The sequence below is a fragment of the Callorhinus ursinus genome, unplaced genomic scaffold, assembly GCF_003265705.2.
Source record: "Callorhinus ursinus isolate GAN/ISIS: 27379988/994484 unplaced genomic scaffold, GSC_fseal_2.0 scaffold60, whole genome shotgun sequence".
In the NCBI taxonomy this organism is placed as follows: domain Eukaryota; kingdom Metazoa; phylum Chordata; class Mammalia; order Carnivora; family Otariidae; genus Callorhinus; species Callorhinus ursinus.
Window position 1 is genome coordinate 6,331,033 of NW_027397122.1, and position 22,111 is coordinate 6,353,143.

Sequence of the window (22,111 nt, forward strand, 5' to 3'; positions counted from 1 at the left end):
AAAGAAAAGAAAAGAAAAGCTCTCTGCCCTCCTCCTTAGTTGCCTGAAAGCACGATGTAACTCTGTATAAGTGCCTTTCTCTCTTCTCTCCCAGGAGAGACAGAAGTGAATCACCAGCAACAGTTCTAGGCCCTTATCAGCAGAGATACGCACCCAATGACTCTGTATAACAAACCTTAACTAACTAGCTCTATGTGACATTAGTTCCTATATATTTGCCTGCCCATATCTGGCTGCTCCTAAAGCTCAGGGCCCTTTTCCTTTGTCCTGTCATGTCTCTGAAAGGTTATGGTTCTTTTGTTAAGATGCAATATAAGCCCAAGTTCTCAGCACCCTCTTGAGCTGCTCATCACCGGGTGCTCCCCCGTGCATGTACTTTGCACATGTTAATAAACTTACGTTTGCTTGCCCCTTGAAAAAAATAAAATAAAATAAAATAAAATCTCTCTAACTCTCAGGCTCCAAATGGTTTGGGAGTATATGACTTCTATGTAAAACGCATGCTGGGAGAGCAGGGAAAATGCTTTCAGATGAAAAAACCCAAAAAACACAGTTGCAAATTAATGATGCCGTGGAGAAGGTGAATGGCTGTTTCAATGGAGCCAATGGAATACGCACCGTGGGGGGGTTCTCACCGCCCTCAGGAGGAGGGGGTGGAGAGGTGACAACGGGCGGAAGGGCAGTCAGTCCAGACCCGTGACACGGCCACGTGGGACACACTTGTAGGATATATCTGATATATCAATAGAGGGGTGAAATTTCAAATAACGAGAAATAACTGAGAACAGGCAATCTCAGCAGCAACCAAAGAGCTGCCTACTAGAGCAATGGGAGCCCAGAGGTAGAAATAAAAGGGACAGTGAGAATTTGGAGAAATGAGTTTCCTCCTCTCCACCAACCCCCCCAGAAAAGAATGTAGGGATCTGGGCCTGTTTTATTCATTCAGGTGTAACTGCCACCAAGAAAAGCATGTGACAGGGGGCCCTGGGTGGCTCAGCCGGTGGCGCATCCGACTGCTGATTTTAGCTCCGGTCATGATCTCAGCATCGTGAGATCAAGCCCCACGTCGGGCTCTATGCTCAGTGCAGGGTCAGCTTGAGATTCTCTCTCCCTCTGTCCCTCCCCCTGCTCTCTTTCTCTCTCTTAAATAAATAAATAAAATCTTAAAAAAAAAAAACATGTGGCATACAGCGGGTGCATAATAAATACTTGTGAGTAAAAGAATCGATGCCTTTCTGGGACTGTAAATTGATGCACATTGATAAGAATAATTTGGAAACATGATAATGGAAACAATTAGATAGTGGCATGAATCCAAATGAAGGTATTCCTACAGAATTGCCTGCAATAGGAAAATTGCTTAAACCAATAAATAAACCTGTATGCATCCCCAAAAGAGATTGTTTAAATAAATTATGGTACGTCCATGCAACATACTGTTGCACCAGCGTGAAAATGGGTGACGTTGGAGCTGCTGGGTGGCTCAGTCTGTTGAGCATCTGACTCTTGATTTCAGCTCAGGTCATGATCTCAGGGTCTTAGGATCGAGCCCCGCATCAGGCTCTGCGCTCAGCAGGGAGTCTGCTTGGGATTCTCTCCATCTCTCTCTCTCTCTCTCTCTCTCTCTCTGCCCCTCCCCAACACACTCTTTCCCTCTCTCTCTCTAAAATAAATAATCTTTAAAAAACAAAGAAAGAAAATGGGTGACGTGGTTGTGCTCGATTTACAAAAACAGATGGACAAATGTGTTATTGAGTAAAAAAGCAGAAAATGAAGAGTTTTGTAGTGGGATACCAATGTCCTAAAAAATAAAAACGCATGTGTTTAAAAGTATTATGTATTGGGGCTCCCGGGTGGCTCAGACAGTTGAACGTCTGACTCTTGGTTTCTGCTCGGGTCATGATCTCAGAGTTGAGGGATGGGCCCCGGGAGTCTCGTCGGGGGGTCTGCTTGATAATTTCTCCCTCTCCTTCCCCCCCCAATTTGTGCAGGCTTGCTCTCTCTGAAAAATAAATAAATAAATTAATTAATTAATTAAAATAAATTAAAATAAAACAAAATAAATAAAATGAAAATTAAAAAATAAATTAACATAAGACAAAATAAATAAATCAAATAAAAATAAAAATAAATAAATAAAATAATATTACAGATTAACTAATGGGGAAGGCTGCACACCACTAGATTTATGGTAGCTACTGCTGGTAGAATTACCTGTGAAGTTTTTTTATTATTATTTTGGCTAGCCTGCGTTTTCTATTACTTTTTTCAAGAAACACACTTTATAATAGGCTAGTTACTGCTCCTTCCCACTTGAGGAGTGTGGCAGAGAATGGGAACATTTGGCCAGAACGCATTAGTGGACATTGTCCTTTCAGTCCGTTCCTTTAAAACACTTCGGAGAAGAAAATGAGGGCAGGAAAAGAAAATATCTAGCTAGAAGCAAAAGGAGCCCACTTGCAGAGGGAAATACTAAGGACCTGCACACATTTCTCCAAACAGAGAAATTGCAGGATTCTCTTTGTGAGTTAAACCCAGACTCTACAGAGCATAAGGACACACAGAGGAAAAGTACAATTAGCCAAAGGACCCAGAAACAAACCAGTTTATAATCGATGTTGCCTTCTCCCTATTTGTTTAGACCTAATTCCAAATTACACACCATTGTAAAAGTGACAAATATTAGCAAGCACGAAGAGTCTAGCTAATTAAGCTCGTGATTTTAGTAGAGATAAGTATTTGACAAAGGTAGAGCTCATTGTGTCCTCCACACCATGAGCTGCCTGGTTAATAGGCCCTGTGCCCGGTCCCCGCTCCCCAGATGTGTGAGCATCGCCTTCCAGAAGGAGAACTGTGCCGGTCAGCGTTCAGGGCAATGATGCGCCCGGCATGGGGCAGAGCTCAGGGGAGATGCTCGCCTCAGTCTTGGGGGAACCAGCTCAAGTCCTTCCGTCAAGCCCCCAGTAGTAAAACTAAACCCCTGAGAACATCCTTTGCAAATTCATCTGGCTGCAAAACTCTGAATTTACCGGACCTCTTCTAGCCTGGGGGTGCGCATGGGCCCATTCCCACCCCCGAGAGAAAAGTCAGACATGTCTCCGCAGAAAGGGGCGTGCGCTCCCGGTGGCTGTCCCAGAGCAAGCTTGGAAGGTTCTGTGAAACACAGTAATCCCTCTTATCCGCGGTTTTGGGTGTGGATCGCCCACGGGCTGGGAGCAGCTACTCCTCCAGACAGACCTTCAGGCCACTCACCTGATCTCATCACATCAGCACAAGAACTAGGGTGGACACAGGACAGCAAGATACTCAGAGCCCACATGCGTGTAACCATAGAGAGTCTGTTGTTACAAGTCTTTTGCTATTGCTCTTGTTAGTCTCTGGCTGTGCCTGATTTAGGAGTTAAACTCTATCGTAGGCATAAGTAGGAAAAACATGGTGTATATCGGGTTTGCTACAGTCCATGAGCTTACCCTCTGGAACCCAGCGCTCCAAAATCATGAAACCTCATGTATAGCCGAGATTCTTGAAAGTATCAAAGCTACTGGGGCACCTGGGGGGCTCAGTTTGTGAAGCGTCTGCCTTCGGCTCAGGTCATGATCCCGGGGTCCTGGGATCGAGTCCCACATCCACATCCAGCTCCCTGCCCAGCGGGGAGCCTGCTTCTCCCTCTGCCCCTCCCCCCTGCTCCTGTGTGCTCTCTCTCTCACTCCCAAATAAATAAATAAAATATTTTTTTTAAAAAAAGGATCAAAGCTACTGCTCTTCATAATCCTGACATAATTGGGAAGTAAAAGCGGGGGGAGAAAAGGTTCTTACCTGAAAAAGTAAGCTTCGGCCCTGTCGTAATGGCCCGGTGTTAGTTTGAGGGGAGGGTAGTCAGTGGCCAGAGGCCTCACCATGAACAAGGCCATGGCCAAGGCCACGAAGAGGACGGGCAGCAGCAGTTTGGAGAGGGTGCCTTTCCAGGCCCGGCGTGTGTGCCGGAGCCGCTTGACCAGGAGGGCCGTGGCCTGAGCCAGAGGCCGCGGGCTGCCCCCCGCGGGCAGGGTCCCTGCCGGGGCGCCACCTGCAGAGACAGGAACATGCAGCCAGCCTGAGGCCAGGGGACACACACACACACACACACACAGCCCGGGTTCTGGGGGTCCCTCCAGGTGCTTACAGACGGCCCTGGCAGCTCGTGGTGCAGGGGCACCCCGCTTCCGACTCCCCGCACTGAGCAGGACATTGGAAATCTATATGCACAGGACGTCTTGTGACCTGACGGCGCAAGGACAGAGTTCTCCTGCGGATCCCTCTCTGATCCTGCTTCTGAAGGGAGCCTCGAGCTTGTTTTGTTGGTGAAAATGCAGCGTGCTCCCGAGTGTGGATTCCAAACCCAAGAGCAGTGGGATCTCTGTCTCCCCAGGCGCACGCCCGAGGGGGTGGAGGGGTGCAAACGGGGCCATCCCCTTCTGCTGCCTCCCTTCTCCTGCTACACCTCTCTGTTCTCACAGCCGGGTCCTATCTGAAGATGCCCCAGGTCACGTCCAGCTCAGGGTCAGGAGGCATCATCCCCCAGCCCCGGGGCCTATTTCCCCTGCCCAGTGGGGGGGTCCCTGGTGATGAGGAGGCCAGCGTGGCCTCCTGCGGTGCATCTCCAGCTCCAAGTGAGCCCCCTTGGCCCTCCAGGCTTCAGCCACCCGGCCCTCCCCTCCTTCCACCGCCAACCCTGAGACCAGACCTCAGCGAGCAGCGCCCAAAAGGGGAGGCTGGACAGCAGGGCATGAGCGCGTGTCGGGGATGTCCTGCTGCCCTTGCCGGGTGCCTCTGTGAGGGGCCACCTGGGGACCACACGGAAGCGGCTGCAGTAAGCCTGTCCCAGGGCAGGCCAAGCAGCGGGCGCAGGCAACTCTCACGTCCAGTGTGGGGGTGACAAAACTGGAGGAAAACGGGAGGCAAACCCAAGGTCTGAAGCCCTGATCCGTGTCCAAAGGAGGGACGCAGCCAGGCCCATGCTCCCCCGATAGCAATCCCTTGCAAAGTAATCCAGAAAACCCGGCATGCAGTATTTGTATGAGAAAGGTGGCCTTCTAAGAGGCCAGGTATGCTAAATTGATTGCACTGTTGACAAATACCAAATGGAAATACAGTTAATAAAGCACGGCAAATATGTTTAAAATCCCCCAAAGAAATCATTTTGAAAGAAACGACCATTTTGAAAGATAAATTATTTATAAGAGCAGTGAGCACAGAGCCGGAGAGGAGCAGCCGGGGATGAAAATGCATTTGTGGACTAACTCCTTCTTTTGTCACATACGTATGGAGTGAGTCAATGTCTTGTGGCAGGTACTGGGCTATTCCGGCTTTGTCCTCGAAGAAGACATCACATAGGGGCTGAGGGAAAAATGCAAAGAAATGCCCCAACACAATGTAATCGAGTGTTGCGATCAGTGTGGGCAGATCCGAAAGGGTTGGTACCAAGGAAGCTCAGGGACAGTGAGTCACAGGGGATGTGTGGGGGATCCGTACCGGAAGTCAGTTCAGTCTCCCTCCTGAGCAGAGTAAGGCCCAGGTCCTCCCTCCTCCCTGTGAGTCTTTTTTTTTTTTTAAAGATTTTATTTATTTGTTTGATAAAGAGACAGAGAGAGGGAGGAGGCTCCCCGAGCACGCCGTGGGGCTGGATCCCAGGACCCTGAGATCATGACCTGAGCTGAAGGCAGATGCTTAACCAACTGAGCCACCCAGGCGCCCCTTTACCTTCACAGAGAACCCGTCACTTCTGATGCTTCTGGTCACCAAACGTGGGGCTTTTCCCCACACATCAAGCGATTCTCCATGACACCAGCTGGGTGTCCTACAATCCAACTCGCTTTGGACACCATCTCCCTGGAGAGTGGGGGACCCCCCACAGATAAGGGCTCAGTCACACAGGACTACCCTTCCCCCACTTGAGACGCCAACCACAAGCCCAGCTTGTCACCTGTGCTTCTGAGCGACTGACTGCAGATCGGAGCCTCCCATGACCTGTGCCTTGGGTTTGACTCATGTGCCAGAGTGGTTCACAGAACTCAAGGAAACAGGTTCTTGTGTTTGTCAGCTTACAAAGGGATAGGATAGAAGACACAGATGAACAGCCAGATGGAGGTGGTGTGCAGGGTGAGGTACGCGGGAAGGGATGCGGGGGCATCTAGCACATTCCCAGCACCTCCTGGGGCCTCTCTGGAAGCCCCTTTTCTTGGGATTTCATGGAAGTTTCATCACGCAGACATGATCCACCCTGAACTCCATGTCCAGCTCCTCTCCCCTCCCTGGAGGATAAGCATGCCAAGCTTCTAACTGGCAGGGTCCTCTGGTGAGCAGCCCCCAATCCAGGCGCTCTCCAGGAGCCCACCCAGCGTCACCTCATTGGAACAGATGATGCTCCTAATCCTTTCTCTAGCATGCCTCCCTGTGTTTAGGGTCAAGAGGAATTGAAAGATCACTGGTAGGTGTGAGGGCTTATGACCCCACTAAGCCATGGGTCATCACCTACCAAAAGCCACACCGCACAAAGTCGCCTGTAAGAAACATCTTCTAACGTCCCTATCTAGCTGCCCACCCTCAGCTGCCTGCCAAATCTTGCTCCTGCTCAAACATGTCTGCACCGCGCAGTGCCTACAGACACCTCTTTACACCAGGGAAGGTTTCGTCTATGCAGCCAGGTGCATAGAAAACAGAAGCAGAACGCGGCTTTCTGGGTGTTGGAGCCTACCTCCTAAATCTGCCTGCCAATGGAGGAGCACACTCAGAGAATGGCCATTTATTTGCCCACTGGCTTTGCTCAGAGAGGACCAGTCACGACAATCACCAGGGGACGGCAAAGGTTCCACCTTCCAGTCTACATAGACCTGGACCGGAATCCAGACTCAGCCACCAACATGTTGTGCAACTTCTGGAAAATTTCCAACCTCTCCGAATGTCGGTTCCCTCAGCTGTAAGATAGAGACTTATATGTTCCCTCTAGGTAATGAGGATTCTTATTGCCACCCTTGTGAAACTACCGGAGCAGGTATAATGTTGACCTCCAGCCATTGTAAATGCTCATCAGACAGGTTCAATAAGTCTGTGGGGGAAAGATGTTTCTCATTATTAAGAAAAATAAATTCTCCCCACCTTCCCATATGTTCACTGAACATAAATGAGAAAAATAAAGGCCTGAGATAGTTTATGGTCATGAAGGAACCACCAATCAAATATTTATGGCTAAACCCATAAAAGTATTCATATGAATAATTTAACAGACAAAATTAAAATGCCAGACCAAATTGTTATGAATTGTCTTATTTGACTTATGAGTGTAATTCTATTTAAAGAATCCAGTGACATCCATAATTAGGCATTCCCATTTACCGCGACCGTCAAATTACTTAGGAAAAATGTCCGAAGATTTAATTCCTTCTTTCTTTTCTTTCTTTCATCCTTTCTTTCTTTCTTTTTTTTTTTTTTGTTTTTTGTCTAGTGGCTTCTATTATTTAAACATTAATACCTTGTGGGGGGATACCTTAAAATATCAAGGACTCAGCATGCACCCCGGAATATGATCTTCGCATTACTGGATTCCTCCAAATGTTCTTGACGCTTTTAAAACAAAGTATCACAATGTAATGCCTTCAAGTCAATTTTTTAAAAAATGAATACCCCAAACAAAAAGTGGGCAAATAGCATGCATGAATATGTAGTTCATTAAAAAAAAAAATCTACAGGAGAGCCCATATATATATTAGAAAATAGGGCAACAATGAAATTTTCAGATCATCAATACGGTAAAGATTAAACATCACATTAAGGTGGCGCCTGGGTGGCTCAGTCGTTAAGCGTCTGCCTTCGGCTCAGGTCATGATCCCAGGGTCCTGGGATCGAGCCCCACATCGGACTCCCTGCTCCGCGGGAAGCCTGCTTCTCCCTCTCCCACTCCCCCTGCTTGTGTTTCCTCTCTCTCTGTGTCTCTCTCTGTCACATAAATAAATAAAATCTTTAAAATAAATAAATAAATAAATAAATAAATAAAATAAAAATCACATTAATACCTAATATTATTGCATGTTTAAAGAAATGGGCTTTCTTATTCCATGCTAGCAGAACAGATGAGCATAGTCTTTCTGTGGGAAACAAATATGAACCGTCTTTGATCAATGACTCCCAATCCAACAGTTATATTATCAAAAAAAAAAAAAAAATGGGGCACCTGGGTGGCTCAGTTAGTCAAGCCTCTGAATGTTGACTTTAGCTCAGGTTGTGATCTCAGGGTCCTGGGATCGAGCCCTGCGTCAGGCTCCACACTAAGTGTGGAGTCCACTTGAGATTCTCTCTCCCTCTGCCCCACCCCCCCACTCACGTGCGTGCACGTGCGCTCTCTCTCTCAAATAAGAAATAAATCTTTAAAAATATAAAAAATGGAAATTCATCAAATATATCAAAAAGGTGGTTCATTACATCTTACAGAATATAGCAGATTATTGCATATAGTAGATAATTGTTGGAAACAAATGGGGACTGATTGAACAGTGTACAACACAGCTCTATGTACAGTGGATGGCGTGCAGTATTACTGTCCTTGAGGGACTAGTACAGATGAGGGCTTGCTGATGGGGAGGACGTTTATTACACAGATTCGGTGACTAAAGCAATGTAAGATAAGCTTATATCAGCTTTTGAAAAAAATGTCTATACACAAACATGACTCAATAAAACGGGGAGGGAGGTGGATGGAGAAGCAGGACCCAAGATATCGACAGCATGTATTCGCCAAAAAAAGGGGTAGGATTAAAGCATTCATATGTAATTATAGGAAAATATTCATAATATGCCAAATGAAAAAGTGTTACAGCATAACACACAGAATTAATAGAACTTACTAAATAGACTAATATTAAGCTGCAGAAGTTAGTGTTTTGGTAAATGTACTTTCAGTGAAAAGTTCTTTTTTTTAAAAAAAAAGATGTATTTAATTTTTTGAGAGTGCGCGTGCATTCGTGCAAGTGGGGAAAGATGGAGAGAATCCCAGGCAGGCTTCACACCCAGCACAGAGCCCCATGAGGGACTCAATCCCACGACCCTGAGATCATGACCTGAGCAGAAACCGGGAGTCGGACCCTTAACGGACTGAGCCACCCAGGCGCCCCACGGTGGAAAGTTCTTTTATGAAATGCTTTCGATACTCTATACACTATTTGACAAAGTGTGTTTTTCTTAGTTCAAAAAGTTCAAGTAGTATATGCATTTCAACCTTCTTAAAAATGTACAATTTATATTTCTTTGTGTGCTGAGAACATGGTTACTTTAATTTTCTTCACCATTTTCTGGGTGTTTTCAACAATAAATATTTATGCATTTTGCAGTCAATAATTGTCTTGCAAAGACTGTAATAATATTCAGGAAATGAAGCACAGTTTTATGAAATAGAAACTGTATCACTTTCTGGGGCACCTGGGTGGGCTCAGTCAGTTAAGCGGTTAAGCGTCTGCCTTTGGCTCAGGTCACGATCTCGGGGTCCTAGGATCGAGCCCCGTGTCAGGCTCCCTGCTTAGCAGGAAGCCTGCTTCTCCCTCTCCCTCTGCCCCTTCCCCTGCTCGTGTTCTCTCTCGCTCAAATAAATAAATCAAATCTTTAAAAAGAAACTCTCATTTTCTGCTTACTGAGTTACAGAATTTTAGAGATGAAACAACTCTTAAAAATCATATAATTGAAAACAATAGTAAAAATATCGTTGAAACCTTTCGCTTATTTATAAATACACCGAGTTCAGGAGAGTTTCTGAACTAAGTTAAATCTGGAGGCTAAAACACAGTGAGTATTTACTATGTGTAAAGTCTATCCTGGGTCCTTAGGTTACCTCTGTGAATAGCGTTCTCAAAGGCTTTTAATCTCATATAAGACTCAAACATGTCACAAAACGTGTCAATTCAACCTGAACAACACGGCGTAACGTGTGCAACGGTGTGTGGGAAGCATCTCCAAGGAGGCTTCCAATGCCAGGAATTCCCAAAGTAAACATGTACTTGCAGACAGGTTGGGAGGGCAACCAGTGTGGGGGGTTGTTCCGAGAATAGAAAGAATCTTAATGCACATAGATTCTGAGACAGAAATATGGTAAGCTGGTTAAGGACAGGGTATTACAGATATTTTCTATGACACCGCAGTCATGATCTGGGATTTCCAAATCATTAGCAGACAGAAAAAGGCTAAAATCATTTCATCTCTTCTCACCAACCCAGCAAGATAGAATCGGGTGAGCTGTCTGGAAAGCATAACAGTACGGTTCCTTGGGAATAGGTTTTAATTATAGGCATATGACACATTGTGGGTTCAGTTCCAGACCCCACAATACAGTGAATATCGAAATAAAGTGAGTCAAATAATTTTTTTTTCATTTTCCAGTGCATATAAAGATATATTTACACTATTAAGTGTGTGGTAGTATTAGGTCTAAAAAAATATACTTCCCTTAATTTAGAAGTACATTATTGCTGAAAAAAGGCTAACCATCCTCTGAGCTTTCAGACCATCATAATATTTTCGTTGGTGGAGGCTCATGCCTCGATGTTGGTGGGTGCTGGCCGATCAGGGTGGTGGTGGCTGAAGGTGAAGATGGCCATGGCATTTCTTAAAACAAGACAACAATGAACTTTGTTCCATTGATTGAATCTTCCTCTTGCGAATGCTCTCCCAGTAGCACGCAATGCTGTCGGACAGCATTTTACCCACAGAACTTTCCAAATTCAAGTCTGTTATCTCAAACCCCCCACCCCGTGCTGCTTTATCAACCAAGTGCATGAGAGATCCTAAATCCTTTGTTGACATTTCAAAGTCTTCACAGCGTCTTCACCAGGAGTGGATTCCGTCTCAAGAAACACTTTCTTTGCTCATCCCTAAGAACGAAGTCCTCATCCGTTCAAGTTTGATCATGAGAGGCAGCAGATCGGCCCCATCTTCCAGCTCCACTTCTGATTCTAGGTCTCTTGCTGTTTCCACCACACCTGCTGTGACCTTCCCCACTGACGTCCTGAACCCCTCAAAGTCATCGGTGAGGGCTGGAGTCAACTTCTGCCAAACTCTTGCTCGTGTTGGTATTTTGACGTCTTCCCATGAGTCACAAATGTTCCTAATGGTATGTAGAGTGGTGAATCCTCTCCAGAAGGTTTTCAATTGCTTTGCACAGACCCCTCAGAGGAATCCCTCTCTATGACAACTACAGCTTTATGAACTGTATTCCTAAATGTATTAAACATGAATGTCAAAATTGCTCCCTGGTCCATGTGCTGCTGAATGGATATGGCATTAGCAGGCATGAAAACGGCACTAATCTTGCTGAGTATCTCCATCAGATTTCTCAGGCAACCAGGAGCATTGTCTATGAGCAGTCAGTCCTGTTTTGAAAGGAGTAGTTTCTTTCTGAGCCCTAGGTCTCAACAGTGGCTTAAAAGATCCAGGAAACCATATTGTAAACACATGCACCATCATCCAGGCTTTGTGGTTTTATTTCTAGAGCACAGGCAGAGTAGATTTAACATAATTCTTAAGGACCCTGGGATTTTCAGAATGGTCAATGGAGCATTAGCTTCGACTTCAAGTCACCAGCTGTATTAGCCCCTAACAGCAGTCAGCCAGACATTGACTTCTCCTCTCCAGCTATGAAAATCCTAGCTGGCATCTGCTTCCAACAGAAGGCTGCTCCATCTACACTGAAAGTCTGTTGTTGGGCGGAGCCACCTTCCTGAGTTCCCTCAGCCGGATCTTCTGGGTGACTTGCTGCAGCTTCTCCATCAGCACCTGCTGCTCCCCCGTGAGATGCTTCTTTCCTTAAACCTCATGAACCCACCTCTGCGAGCCCCCAGCTTTTCCTCTGCAGCCCCCTCACCTCCCTCAGCCTTCACAGAACTGAAGAGTCAGGGCCTTGCTTTGGATTGGGCTTTGGCTTAAGGGAATGTAGTGGCTGCTTTGATCTTCTATCCAGACCTCTGAAACTTCCTCCATGTCAGCAAGAAGGCTGTTGTGCTTTCTTACCATTTGTGTGTTCGCTGGAATAGCGCTCTGTATTTCCTTCAAGAACTTCTTTGCGTTTACAACTTGGCTCATTGGTGCAAGAGGTTTAGCCTTTGGACTATCTAGGCTTTCAACACGCCTTTCTCATTAAGCTTAATCATTTCTCGCTTCTGACTTAAAGCGAGAGATATGTGACTCTTTCTGTCACTTAAACACTTAGAGGCCCTTGTAAGGAATATTCAGTGACCTGATTTCAATCTTGTTGTGTCTTTCGGGTTTGGGAGGCCCGAGGAGAGGGAGAGGGATGGGGGACAGGCTGTCCAGTGGAACATTTGCCCATTAAGTTCAGCCTCACATAAGGGCACAATTCATGGCGCCCCAAGACAATTATAATAGTCACATCCAAGATCACTGATCACAGATCACCCTAACAAAACAATAATAATGAAAAGGTTTGACATATTGAAATACTCCAAGAATTACCAAAATGTGACACAGAGACCCGAAGTGAGCAAATGTTCTTGGAAAAATGGTGCCCACAGATGTGCATGATGCAAACCTTCCATTTGTTTAAAAAATAAAAGGCAGAGTTTGCAGGCTGCAATAAAGTAAAGCATGCCTGTGAGTGGGTAGAGCCCTTCGGATGGGTATTAACCCTAAAACCGTCTCTGGGGGAGACCACCACCAAGTGCCAGAGCCCGGGGCTCCCAGCCCTGCCTCCCATGAAGACCCCTCACACCTCAGACAGGCCATGGTCTCTTGGTTTCTCATCTATAAAACAAAGGCTTTAACAATGAATCATGGAACACTGCATCAAAAACTAATGATGTAATATATGGTGATTAACATAACAATAAAAAAAATTTAAAAAAAATATAAAACAAAGGCTTTGACAGGGTCGTCCTCAGTCCTTGTCCCGGTGAAAACGTGTGTTCTGTGACATTTATATGAATGGTGACTGACTTTAACTCATTCATCCCGTTTGTGGAAGAAAACCAGAAAAATCAGGGGGCGCCTGGGGGGCTCAGTCGTTAAGCGTCTGCCTTCGGCTCAGGTCATGGTCCCGGGATCCTGGGATCGAGCCCCGCATCGGGCTCCCTGCTCAGTGAGGAGCCTGCTTCTCCCTCTCCCACCCCCCCGGGCTTGTGCTCCTGCTCTCGCTCTCTGTCAAATAAATAAATAAATAAATCTTAAAAAAAAAAAGAAAAGAAAGCCAGAAAAATCAAACATCCTCTTGTTAAGAGAGGAAAGAGAGGGAACAGAAGAGGAGGGGCGGAAAAGGAGAAACAGAAAAAAGAACGAAAGGAAAATGTTTTGTGACACTTGCATGCTTATTAATATGACGCGAAACCCAAAATGCAATTTTGTCTTAAATCTTAAACATGGTGACACAAAACATATACCAATTTTAAAACCAAGCTAGGTTACTGCAATCTTGGTTAATTTTTTTTTTTTTTTTTTTTTTGAGTAAGCTCCCCACCCAGCACGGAGCCCGACATGGGGCTCTAACTCACAACCTGAGAGCCGGAACTAAGCTGGAGAGGATTTCCCTTTGGAACAGGGCTGTGCATCCCACCGAGCCACATCTTTGGAGCACATTGAAGTTTTGGCAAAAACTCCCCCAGTGTGATTCCACCTGCCCTGAGAAGACAGTGTGAAGCCTCAGGGAAGCAGAGGGGCGGCTCCGGCTTTGCCCCCAGCTACTTACACTCCAGGGGCAGGTCACCAAAATGCTGAGTTTGGGTTTTTTTTCTTTTCAAGGCACCAAAAGCAGGTCCTCCCGCAGGCCCTAAATGGCCCCATGGCTGGGTTTTCAAACCCGAAAAGGAAAACTCCCTCCGAAGTTCTCCTGGACGGTGGCGAAATGGAAGGGGGGCTACTGTCTCCTGCACTCAGTGGGCATTCCAGCCCCAGCCCTGTTCTCCGGCTCCATTCCCAGCAAGGAAGTTTTATTATGTGCACACGGAGGCCCAGTGATAAAACTGCGGCGTGAGGACGGGACCAAGGCGGGCAGTTTTGATCTATTTTACACAAGGAGACAACAGATATGTGAGGACCCGCCAGGGTAAAGCAAGCAAGCGTTTGGGAGCTTTGAGGAGTTCTGAGCCGAATCGAAGCTGAGGTGCTAGACTAGGGAAAAACAGCAAGGTTTGTTTCTACGGTTTTCTCAGCTTTGAAGTCCCACTGTCCGGTGATGAGGATGTCCCCCCACCTCCCCTTTCACGGGTAAATATTTCCTTCCTGCTTTCCAAGGAGGACAAGAGCATCTGTGTCCCTGCGGCACAGGCTGTCGCCTAAGTAACTGCTATTTAAAACATTCGATATGTCGGGGCGCCCGGGTGGCTCAGTCGGTTAAGCGTCTGCCTTCGGCTCGGGGCATGATCTCAGGGTCCTGGAATCAAGTCCCGCATCGGGCTCCCTGCTCAGCGGGGAGTCTGCTTCTCATCTCCCTCTGCTCCTCCCCCTGCTCGTGCTCTCTCTCTGTCTCTCTCTCAAATAAATAAAATCTTAAAAAAAAAAAACCACACACATTCAATATGCCAAAGTGGCCCGATTTGGGAGGCCTGCCCTTGACCCCTACAACAGAGGTGCTAACAAAGGTTGCCCAGAGCTACTCCTGCCTCGATTGGCCCAGTGTCTCCAGCAGTATGTGGGAGGCAAGGACCATATGTGAGATGAAGGAAGCACTTCTTTGTGGAATATTCCACAAGAAGGGGAGACTTCAATTCAGGGAGCGAGGCTGGGAGGTCTCCCTCACCAGCCTCAGGGGCTTTCTCAGACAGCTCTGATCTGCAAGCCTCAGGGCCTCTCCCCTGCCGCCCCAACTCCTCAGAGCCACCGACAGAAGCCGCTGCTTCCTGGCACCTGCCACCAGCATTTATGCTGCCTGAGTGTATTTCAATCCTGTTTTTATTTTGGCAGACTGTTTTTTGCAAAGCACCCTGCCATGAGCTCTCTGCTGATTTCAGCTAACGTGGAAAACAAACCTTCCTTGGCATGTATAATTGGCATCAGGCACGTTTCCTCCCCACCTTGTTTTCGGGAAGGCGGTTTTTGAAGTTTGAGGAAAGGTGGACAAAGCAGAAAAGACAGCACTCCGGATTGAACACCACGGCTCAGCCTACGAGACACATGCAGAATCTGGTACAGCGCTTTGAAGAGGCAGAGAATTACAGGCTCCCCGCATGGGAGAGGCTGTTCAAACAGGATTGTCTTACAAAGCAAACGAGAGGCTGCAGACCCTTCAGATTCATCACTGCCAAATTGCTTTCCATCATCATAAGAAGTAACAATTGGGAATGAAACACACAGGATTACATTGTGGGAGGAAAAGGAGAAGATTTTAGGTAAAGTGGTACTGACAAACCAAGGCTGCGAAATTCGCTGCAACCTCAGACCTCACATGGGGGGGCGGGTAAGCCTTCGGGACTGAAGGAGGGAGGGACAGAGGGATGGAGGGAGGGAAGGAGGGGAGGGAAATAGGGAAGGAGGGGAGGCGGGAGGGAGGAGACAAGAAAGCCATGGAAAACAGTATCAGAAGGATCTGTGACTGTTCACCTGAACTTGCAGACTGACAAGACTCTAACCGGATGTTTCTCATAGTGGTGGCCACAGCCCACCTGAATCAAAGGATATGAGGGTGCTTCTTAAAACCTGTAGATGTCTAAGTCTCAGAACTAAAATTTATTGAAGTTGGGCCTAAGATTCTGCCATTTCAATAAGCATCCATGTTTTCTCCTTCTTCTTCTCCTTCTTCTTCTTCTTCGGATGACTGCCATCCTAACAGGTGCGAGGTGATGTCTCTCTGGGGTTTGGATCTCCATGTCCCTGAGGACGAGTGACGGTGAGCATCTTTCATGCACCTGTTGTCCATCTCTGTGTTTTCTTTGGAAAACTGTGCAAGTGCTTCGCCCGTGTTTTAATCGGGTTACTTGTCTTTTTGCTATTGAGTTATAGGAGTTCCTGATATACTTTGCATATTAACCCCATATTGGATATGGTTTGCAAATACTTTCTCCCAGTCAGTGGATTTCCTTTTCATTCTACCAAATGCTTTGCTGCGCAGAAGCTTTTGCTGGGAATGAGGAGAAAGCGGACCCCTCGTGCACTGTTGGTGGAAATGCAAACTGGTGCAGCCACTGTGGACAAGAATATGGAGGGTCCTCAACAAATCAAAAACAGAACCACCAGGGGCACTTGGGTGGCTCAGTCAGTTGAGTGTCTTGCCCTCCAGCTCAGGTCATGATCTCAGGGTCCTGGGATTGAGTCCTGTGTCGGGCTCCCTGCTCACTGGGGAGTCCACTTCTCCCTTTCCCTCTGCCTCTACTCCCTACTCATGTTCTCTCTCTCTCTCTCTCTCTCTCTCTCTCTCTCAAATAAATCTTAAAAAAGAGAGAGAGAGAAAAGAACCTGCTACTCAGCTTGTTAACAAGGGTGGCTAGAGTGCAGGATCCCCTGGCAGAAAACGGACACCAAAGAAATCAGCCATAGGAACACAGAAGAAGGGTCACTAACGGCTTGGCGCAGCCAAGACAAGGGGATTCATGATCTGAGCCCATATGGGACTGGCTGTCACACCAGGTCAGGTCACAGCATAAGCACAGAGGCTGTCACCGAGCTGCCAGGGCTTGCAGTCTACTAGCCAGACCCCTCCGGTGTGTGTGAGTCCAGCAAGGAAACGTCCTGCCCAGTCGTGATGGACTGTCCGGCTGCCATTTCAAAGCACCAAGACCTGGCCGCTTAAGCCGCAGACATTTACATCTCAGTGGGGAGGCTAGAAGACCAAGTTCAAGGTGCCTGCCTGCAGGGTTGGCTTCCTCTGAAGCCTCCCCCTTGGCTGGCAGATGGTCCCCCCTGGGGTTTTCCCCACCGTGGGCACACAGCCTTGCTGTGTCTGTGCCCCATCTCCCCTTCCTATAAGGACACCAGTCAGACTGGGTTAGGACCCACTCATATCACCTCATGTTACCCCAATTACCCTTCCAAGACCCTGTATCTCCAAATACAGTCACATGCTGAGGTACTGGGGGTTCCACATACAAATTTGGGGTGGGGGGACAAAGTTCAGTCCACAGCGCCAGCATGCCACTGGGAATGAAGAGAAAGAGGAGAGACCCAGAATTTGTGATTCTAAATAGAATTCTCCTTCAGCCATCACACCAGAGCGGCGGGTGTCAAGGGGTACTGCCTGGACCCACAGTACCGTCTGGGAGCCTGCGAGAAATGCAAGTTCTCAGGCCCCACCCAAGAGCCACTGTATCAGAAAATCAGGGGGTGAGGCTCCGTAATCTGCGTGCTAACAAATTCTGTAGGTCGTCATTATGATCTGAGATCACTACATCTTTCGGGATATCAAGGAGTTAATCTGGTCACCCAGGCCTCCTTCAAACATTATGAGAAACACGAGTTGGGGGGGCTTGGAAAAGCCTTTGCAGAAAAGGGACACGCTCAAAGAGATGGCAGGAGCTGGTGCTGTGCCCGGGTGGGAGTTTCGTGCTGGACCCAATTTCTCTACAGCTCGGTGTCCACACCCAAGTAACAGTGGCAGGAAAGCTTATTTCCAAACTGACCAGGAGGATTAAGTGAGAAAATGCACAGAGAGTGCCGATCATGACGTCCAACGTGCTGCAGGCAGCTAATCGATGGCCCAGGGCTCCAAGGAGTGACTTCCACAGCCCGCACGGCATGCCCAAGGACAAACATGCTGTTCCAGGCGTTGGTCTTCATAACTCATTTCTATGGTGCTACTAGGGTCCCTAAGTTTAACAAATATCTATTTTGTATTTTATTTGGCCTTCATCCATTTCTCAGAGGAGCAAGAAGTGAGTTATTTGAGAGCTAGCCCTTTAGAAGACTGTTTCTAAAGACATATGGTGAGTGTGGAGGGCAGGGGTGCCTGTGGCAGGAACAGCCTGTGGCAGAAATCATAAAAAAAAAGTAATTTCTGAGGGCACCAATAGGAGGAGAAGGGTTGTGTGAGTGATTATTCTAGAAACTTCCTCTCTCTAGTGTGGATCATGTCATGTCACCAAAAAGTGACGAAAGCACTCTACCCAGAAGACATTAATACACACTCTCTCCAAAATCCCGATCGAGCATTTTGATGAAGTCCTATCTGTTAAATAATATAAATTTCACTTAGGTGGATGTCTCCTGTTGAGCCTCACGGGAAGATTTGCAGAGTACAATAAAATTGGCAAATGCAGGCAATCTCATACCAAATTTGTTTTAATGCATCCTGGTCTCACGTCTTTTTTCGTAATGAAACACTTGAACAGATTTTTTAATGATGTATTTTCCAGTTCCGTAATTTGTAATTTGAATGATAAATAAAATTGCATTTTTAGATCATATTTTACAATGGTAATAAAAAATACTATAATGTTCCTTGCCTTGAGGTTCTTTTTTAAATTTAAAATACCACTCCTTTTCACATAACATTAGCTCTTTTGGCACATGTTTTTTTCTAACATATTTGCATGGATTTTCATAATGTTCCCCAAACTCAGAACATGAAATTATCATTTTTTTGAACCAGGTACATAACCATGATGAAGAGGATGTATGTAGGCAATACATTTCCAATGTAAATTACCCTGAGTTTTCAACGATGACAAAATGTTTATGAGAACATAATCATATTTTCCTTAAATTCTCTCTTACATAAGAAAGTCATTAACTAATGTGCCTTAAAATAAATGAATGCTCAGAAGTGAAACCCTTTCGGTAAAATGCTAACAATAAAAAGAGAAAATAATGTGTATGCCCAGTTGAAGTAAAATTTGTACATACACGGTGAAAGAGAGAGACAAATTAGGATATGTACAGTAGAATATGACTATGAAGAAATGACACACGCAAAAACATAAATGGATAACAAAGAAAAACCACAGACTCCCGTGCATACAAGATGATGCCATTTACATGACATCTAACAAAATGCACAATTACTGGAAGGTGGGAGCATCACCTTTGGGGGATGGAGTCTGACCTGGACAGGGCAGAGGGGCCTGGCCAGGCTCTGGGAATGTTCTACCTCAACCTGGGTGGTGATGACACAGGTGTGTACCGTGGAAAAATTTATCTAACAGTGCGATCAGGAAATATGCCATTTGTGATAAGACGTAAGCACTGGAAGTTAGCAAAACAAATTTAAGACACCGTTCTTCAAAAACATAACATTCATGAGCGAAGGTAAACAACAACCGTGTTGTAAAACAAGAAATTTAAATGGCTAATAAGCATGCAGGGGAATTCAATGTAGCGTATTCTAACAATGGTTTTGGTAGGGATAAGTCAAAAATGGCTCCCCAACCACTCCTACTTCATAGAAGTTTCCAATCACCTCCCCTTGAGTATGGGTAAGACCTTGAACATGTGGCTATTACCCCAACGATAACACAAAAAAACGTGAAAAGTTTTGGCGGATCTAGTCTCTAACTGGTTGCCTTTAAGCTCATCCAAACAGAGAATCTCCAGCTGACTTTGAAGAAGAAACATGTCCCGTTGTGAGGGGACCACGTGGCTAAGACTCCAGGATGACTTCTAGGAACTTGAGAGCAAATCCAACAGCCAGCCAGTCAACACGTGTGGACCTCAGTTCTAAAACCACAAGGAACTGAATTCTGCCAACAAGCTGAATGAGCCTGGAGAGAGCCCTGATAAGTGTTGGTGGTACCGTGATACTGTGATTTATAATATGAAACGTGTATTTGGTCTTTGTCCATTTCTTGCAGAGCTCCTAGGACCTTTGGATCTTCCTAAGTGATTACAGCAACAGGGTGTCTGTTATTATGCTAATGAGCTTAATGTGGTGACTTCTAGAACTCACCAAACTAAGGGCCAGGGGAACCACCACCTAATTACAGGATTGGAACTTTCACTCCCTTCCCCTTGACCTCCAGGGACGGGAGCAGGGCTGGAGGGTGAATCAATCACCAATAGCCGATGATTTCATCAATCATGCCTGTGTAATGAAGCCTCCACAATAAACCCCGAAGGACAGGGTTCAGAGAGCTTCCAGGTTGGTGAACACTTGGAAATCCAGGGAGAGTGGCTCCCGGAGAGGCCTGGAAACTCTGGGACGCTTCCCACATATCCTGTCTTCTGCATCTGACACATTCTGACACGTACTACATTGCAGGTGAATATTAAAGCCGTTAAGCTGGTGGAAATAAGCCCATCACGACAGAGCAAGTATTGCCCAGCTCCTCTAGTATGACGTAACTAGAACAGGTGGAATTCATACAGACCAGAAGTAGAATGGTGGATGCCAGGGGTTAGGAGGAGGGCTGGGGGAGCTAGCCATTACTGCATACAGTTCGGGGTGGAGGCTGCAAAAGAGCTCTGTAGATGGATGGTGGTCATGGTTGCAAAATAATGTGAACATACTTGATGCCACAGAACAGTACACCTGAAAACAGTGAAATTCGTATTTTGTATATTGTACCCCAGTAAATACATGAGTAAATAAATAAATAAATATGAACAATGCACTAATTTATTTACCAATTATTTGACATTCTCTTCTGCTAATAAACCCTCCACATAAAAAATGGAATAAAAATTACCACTGTGTCTCAGAGAGCTAGTCGACCGAAGCAGAGGGTTTCTAGAAAGCTTCGTGGTGGGGTCCCCTCTGCCCCCCCTACCATTTCTGCAGAACCACAAACAGAGAAGAGATTTCATTTGAGATCTCGTTTGAGATCTCAAAACGATCTGGATTTGAGCTAATGGAGGAATACTACCAGAATCCAAGGAAGTTCCATGACATTCTTGAGAAAGTGGCTCATCAGATACAGCATGAGCATGGACTAAAAGGGTCAAGAAGAACACAACAAGGAAAACGACTACAAAAGATACAAAACAAGCCTCCCATCAGGAAGAGACAAAAAGTATGATTTATGCAACTGAAGAGCCCTAAAACACATGAGACAAAATCTGACCGAAGTAACGGGCAGAACAGACAATCCAGCAATGAGTCAGAAAGAACATCATGCAACTTTCATTAATGGATAAGACAGAGCACACTTGAACACCCGTGTAGACAAGATGGACGCAAAGGTCATCGACAGACCCCACCACTCATCACAAGAGATACACCCTCCTCTCCAGGGTACAAGGAGCTCTCTCCAGATGGACCATATTCTAGCCCATAAAGCATGCCTTAATAAATTTAAAAAGGTTTAAAATCATACAACATTTTTTCCTCTGGTCCCAGTAGAACGATATTGGACTTTAATGACAAAAAAGAAATGTGGGAGACTGACAAATACGTGGAAATTTAAAAACATAATCGTAGGGGTGCCTGGCTGGCTCAGTCAGAAGAGTGGGAGACCCTCGACCTTGTGAGTTCAAGCCCCACGCTGGGTGTGGAGATGACTTAAACAAATAAATATTTTTATTAAATGTTAAAAAATAAAAGCATAATCTTAAAAAACCAATGAACCAAAGAAGAAACCAAAGGGAAAGTAAGTAAATACTTATAGGTAAATAAAAGTGAAGATATGAGACCCCAAAACTATGGGACTCATGGAAGCAGTGTGCAAAGGGGAATTTACAGCTATAAATGCTGGTATAAAAGAAGAAAGATCTCCAATCAGGAGAAAAAGGGCAACCCAAATCTAAAGGGAGCCAAAGGAACGAAATAATAAAAATCACAGCTGAAATTAATGACCTAGACACTAGAAAACCAATGGAGTATCACTGAAAATAGAAGCTGATTGTCCACAGAGATTAACAACATTGACCACAGGTTAGCTAGATTAACCAAGAAAAAGAGAGAAGGTGTACATTTTTAGACGCAGAAATGAAAGAGGATTGTTCCTACTGACCCGAGCTAAATAAGAGGGATCATCAACGGATGCTATAGACAGGCGTACGCCGATAAATCAGGCACCTCACATGACGTGGATGCATTCCTAGAAAGACGCAAAACATCGAAACTGATTCGGGAACAAATAAATGACCTGAATAGAAGTATAATAAGTAGAGAAACGAATATATGAATTTTTTTAAAGATTTATTTATCCATGAGAAAGAAAAAGACAGAGCACATAGGGGGTTGGAGGGGGGACAGAGGGAGAGGGGGAGAGAGAATCTCAAGCAG

General features: G+C 45.9%; 1 protein-coding gene across 1 annotated transcript in view; it reads right to left on the bottom strand.

Annotated features, from left to right (window-relative positions):
• The window catches only part of ABCA13 (ATP binding cassette subfamily A member 13), a 369,210-nt gene that overhangs the window by 141,640 nt on the left and 205,459 nt on the right, over window positions 1-22,111 (bottom strand). Inside the window, exon 43 of the mRNA XM_025853136.2 lies at window positions 3,817-4,066. Coding sequence (XP_025708921.1) covers window positions 3,817-4,066 — 250 coding nt within the window. The remainder of the gene's footprint in view (window positions 1-3,816; window positions 4,067-22,111) is intronic.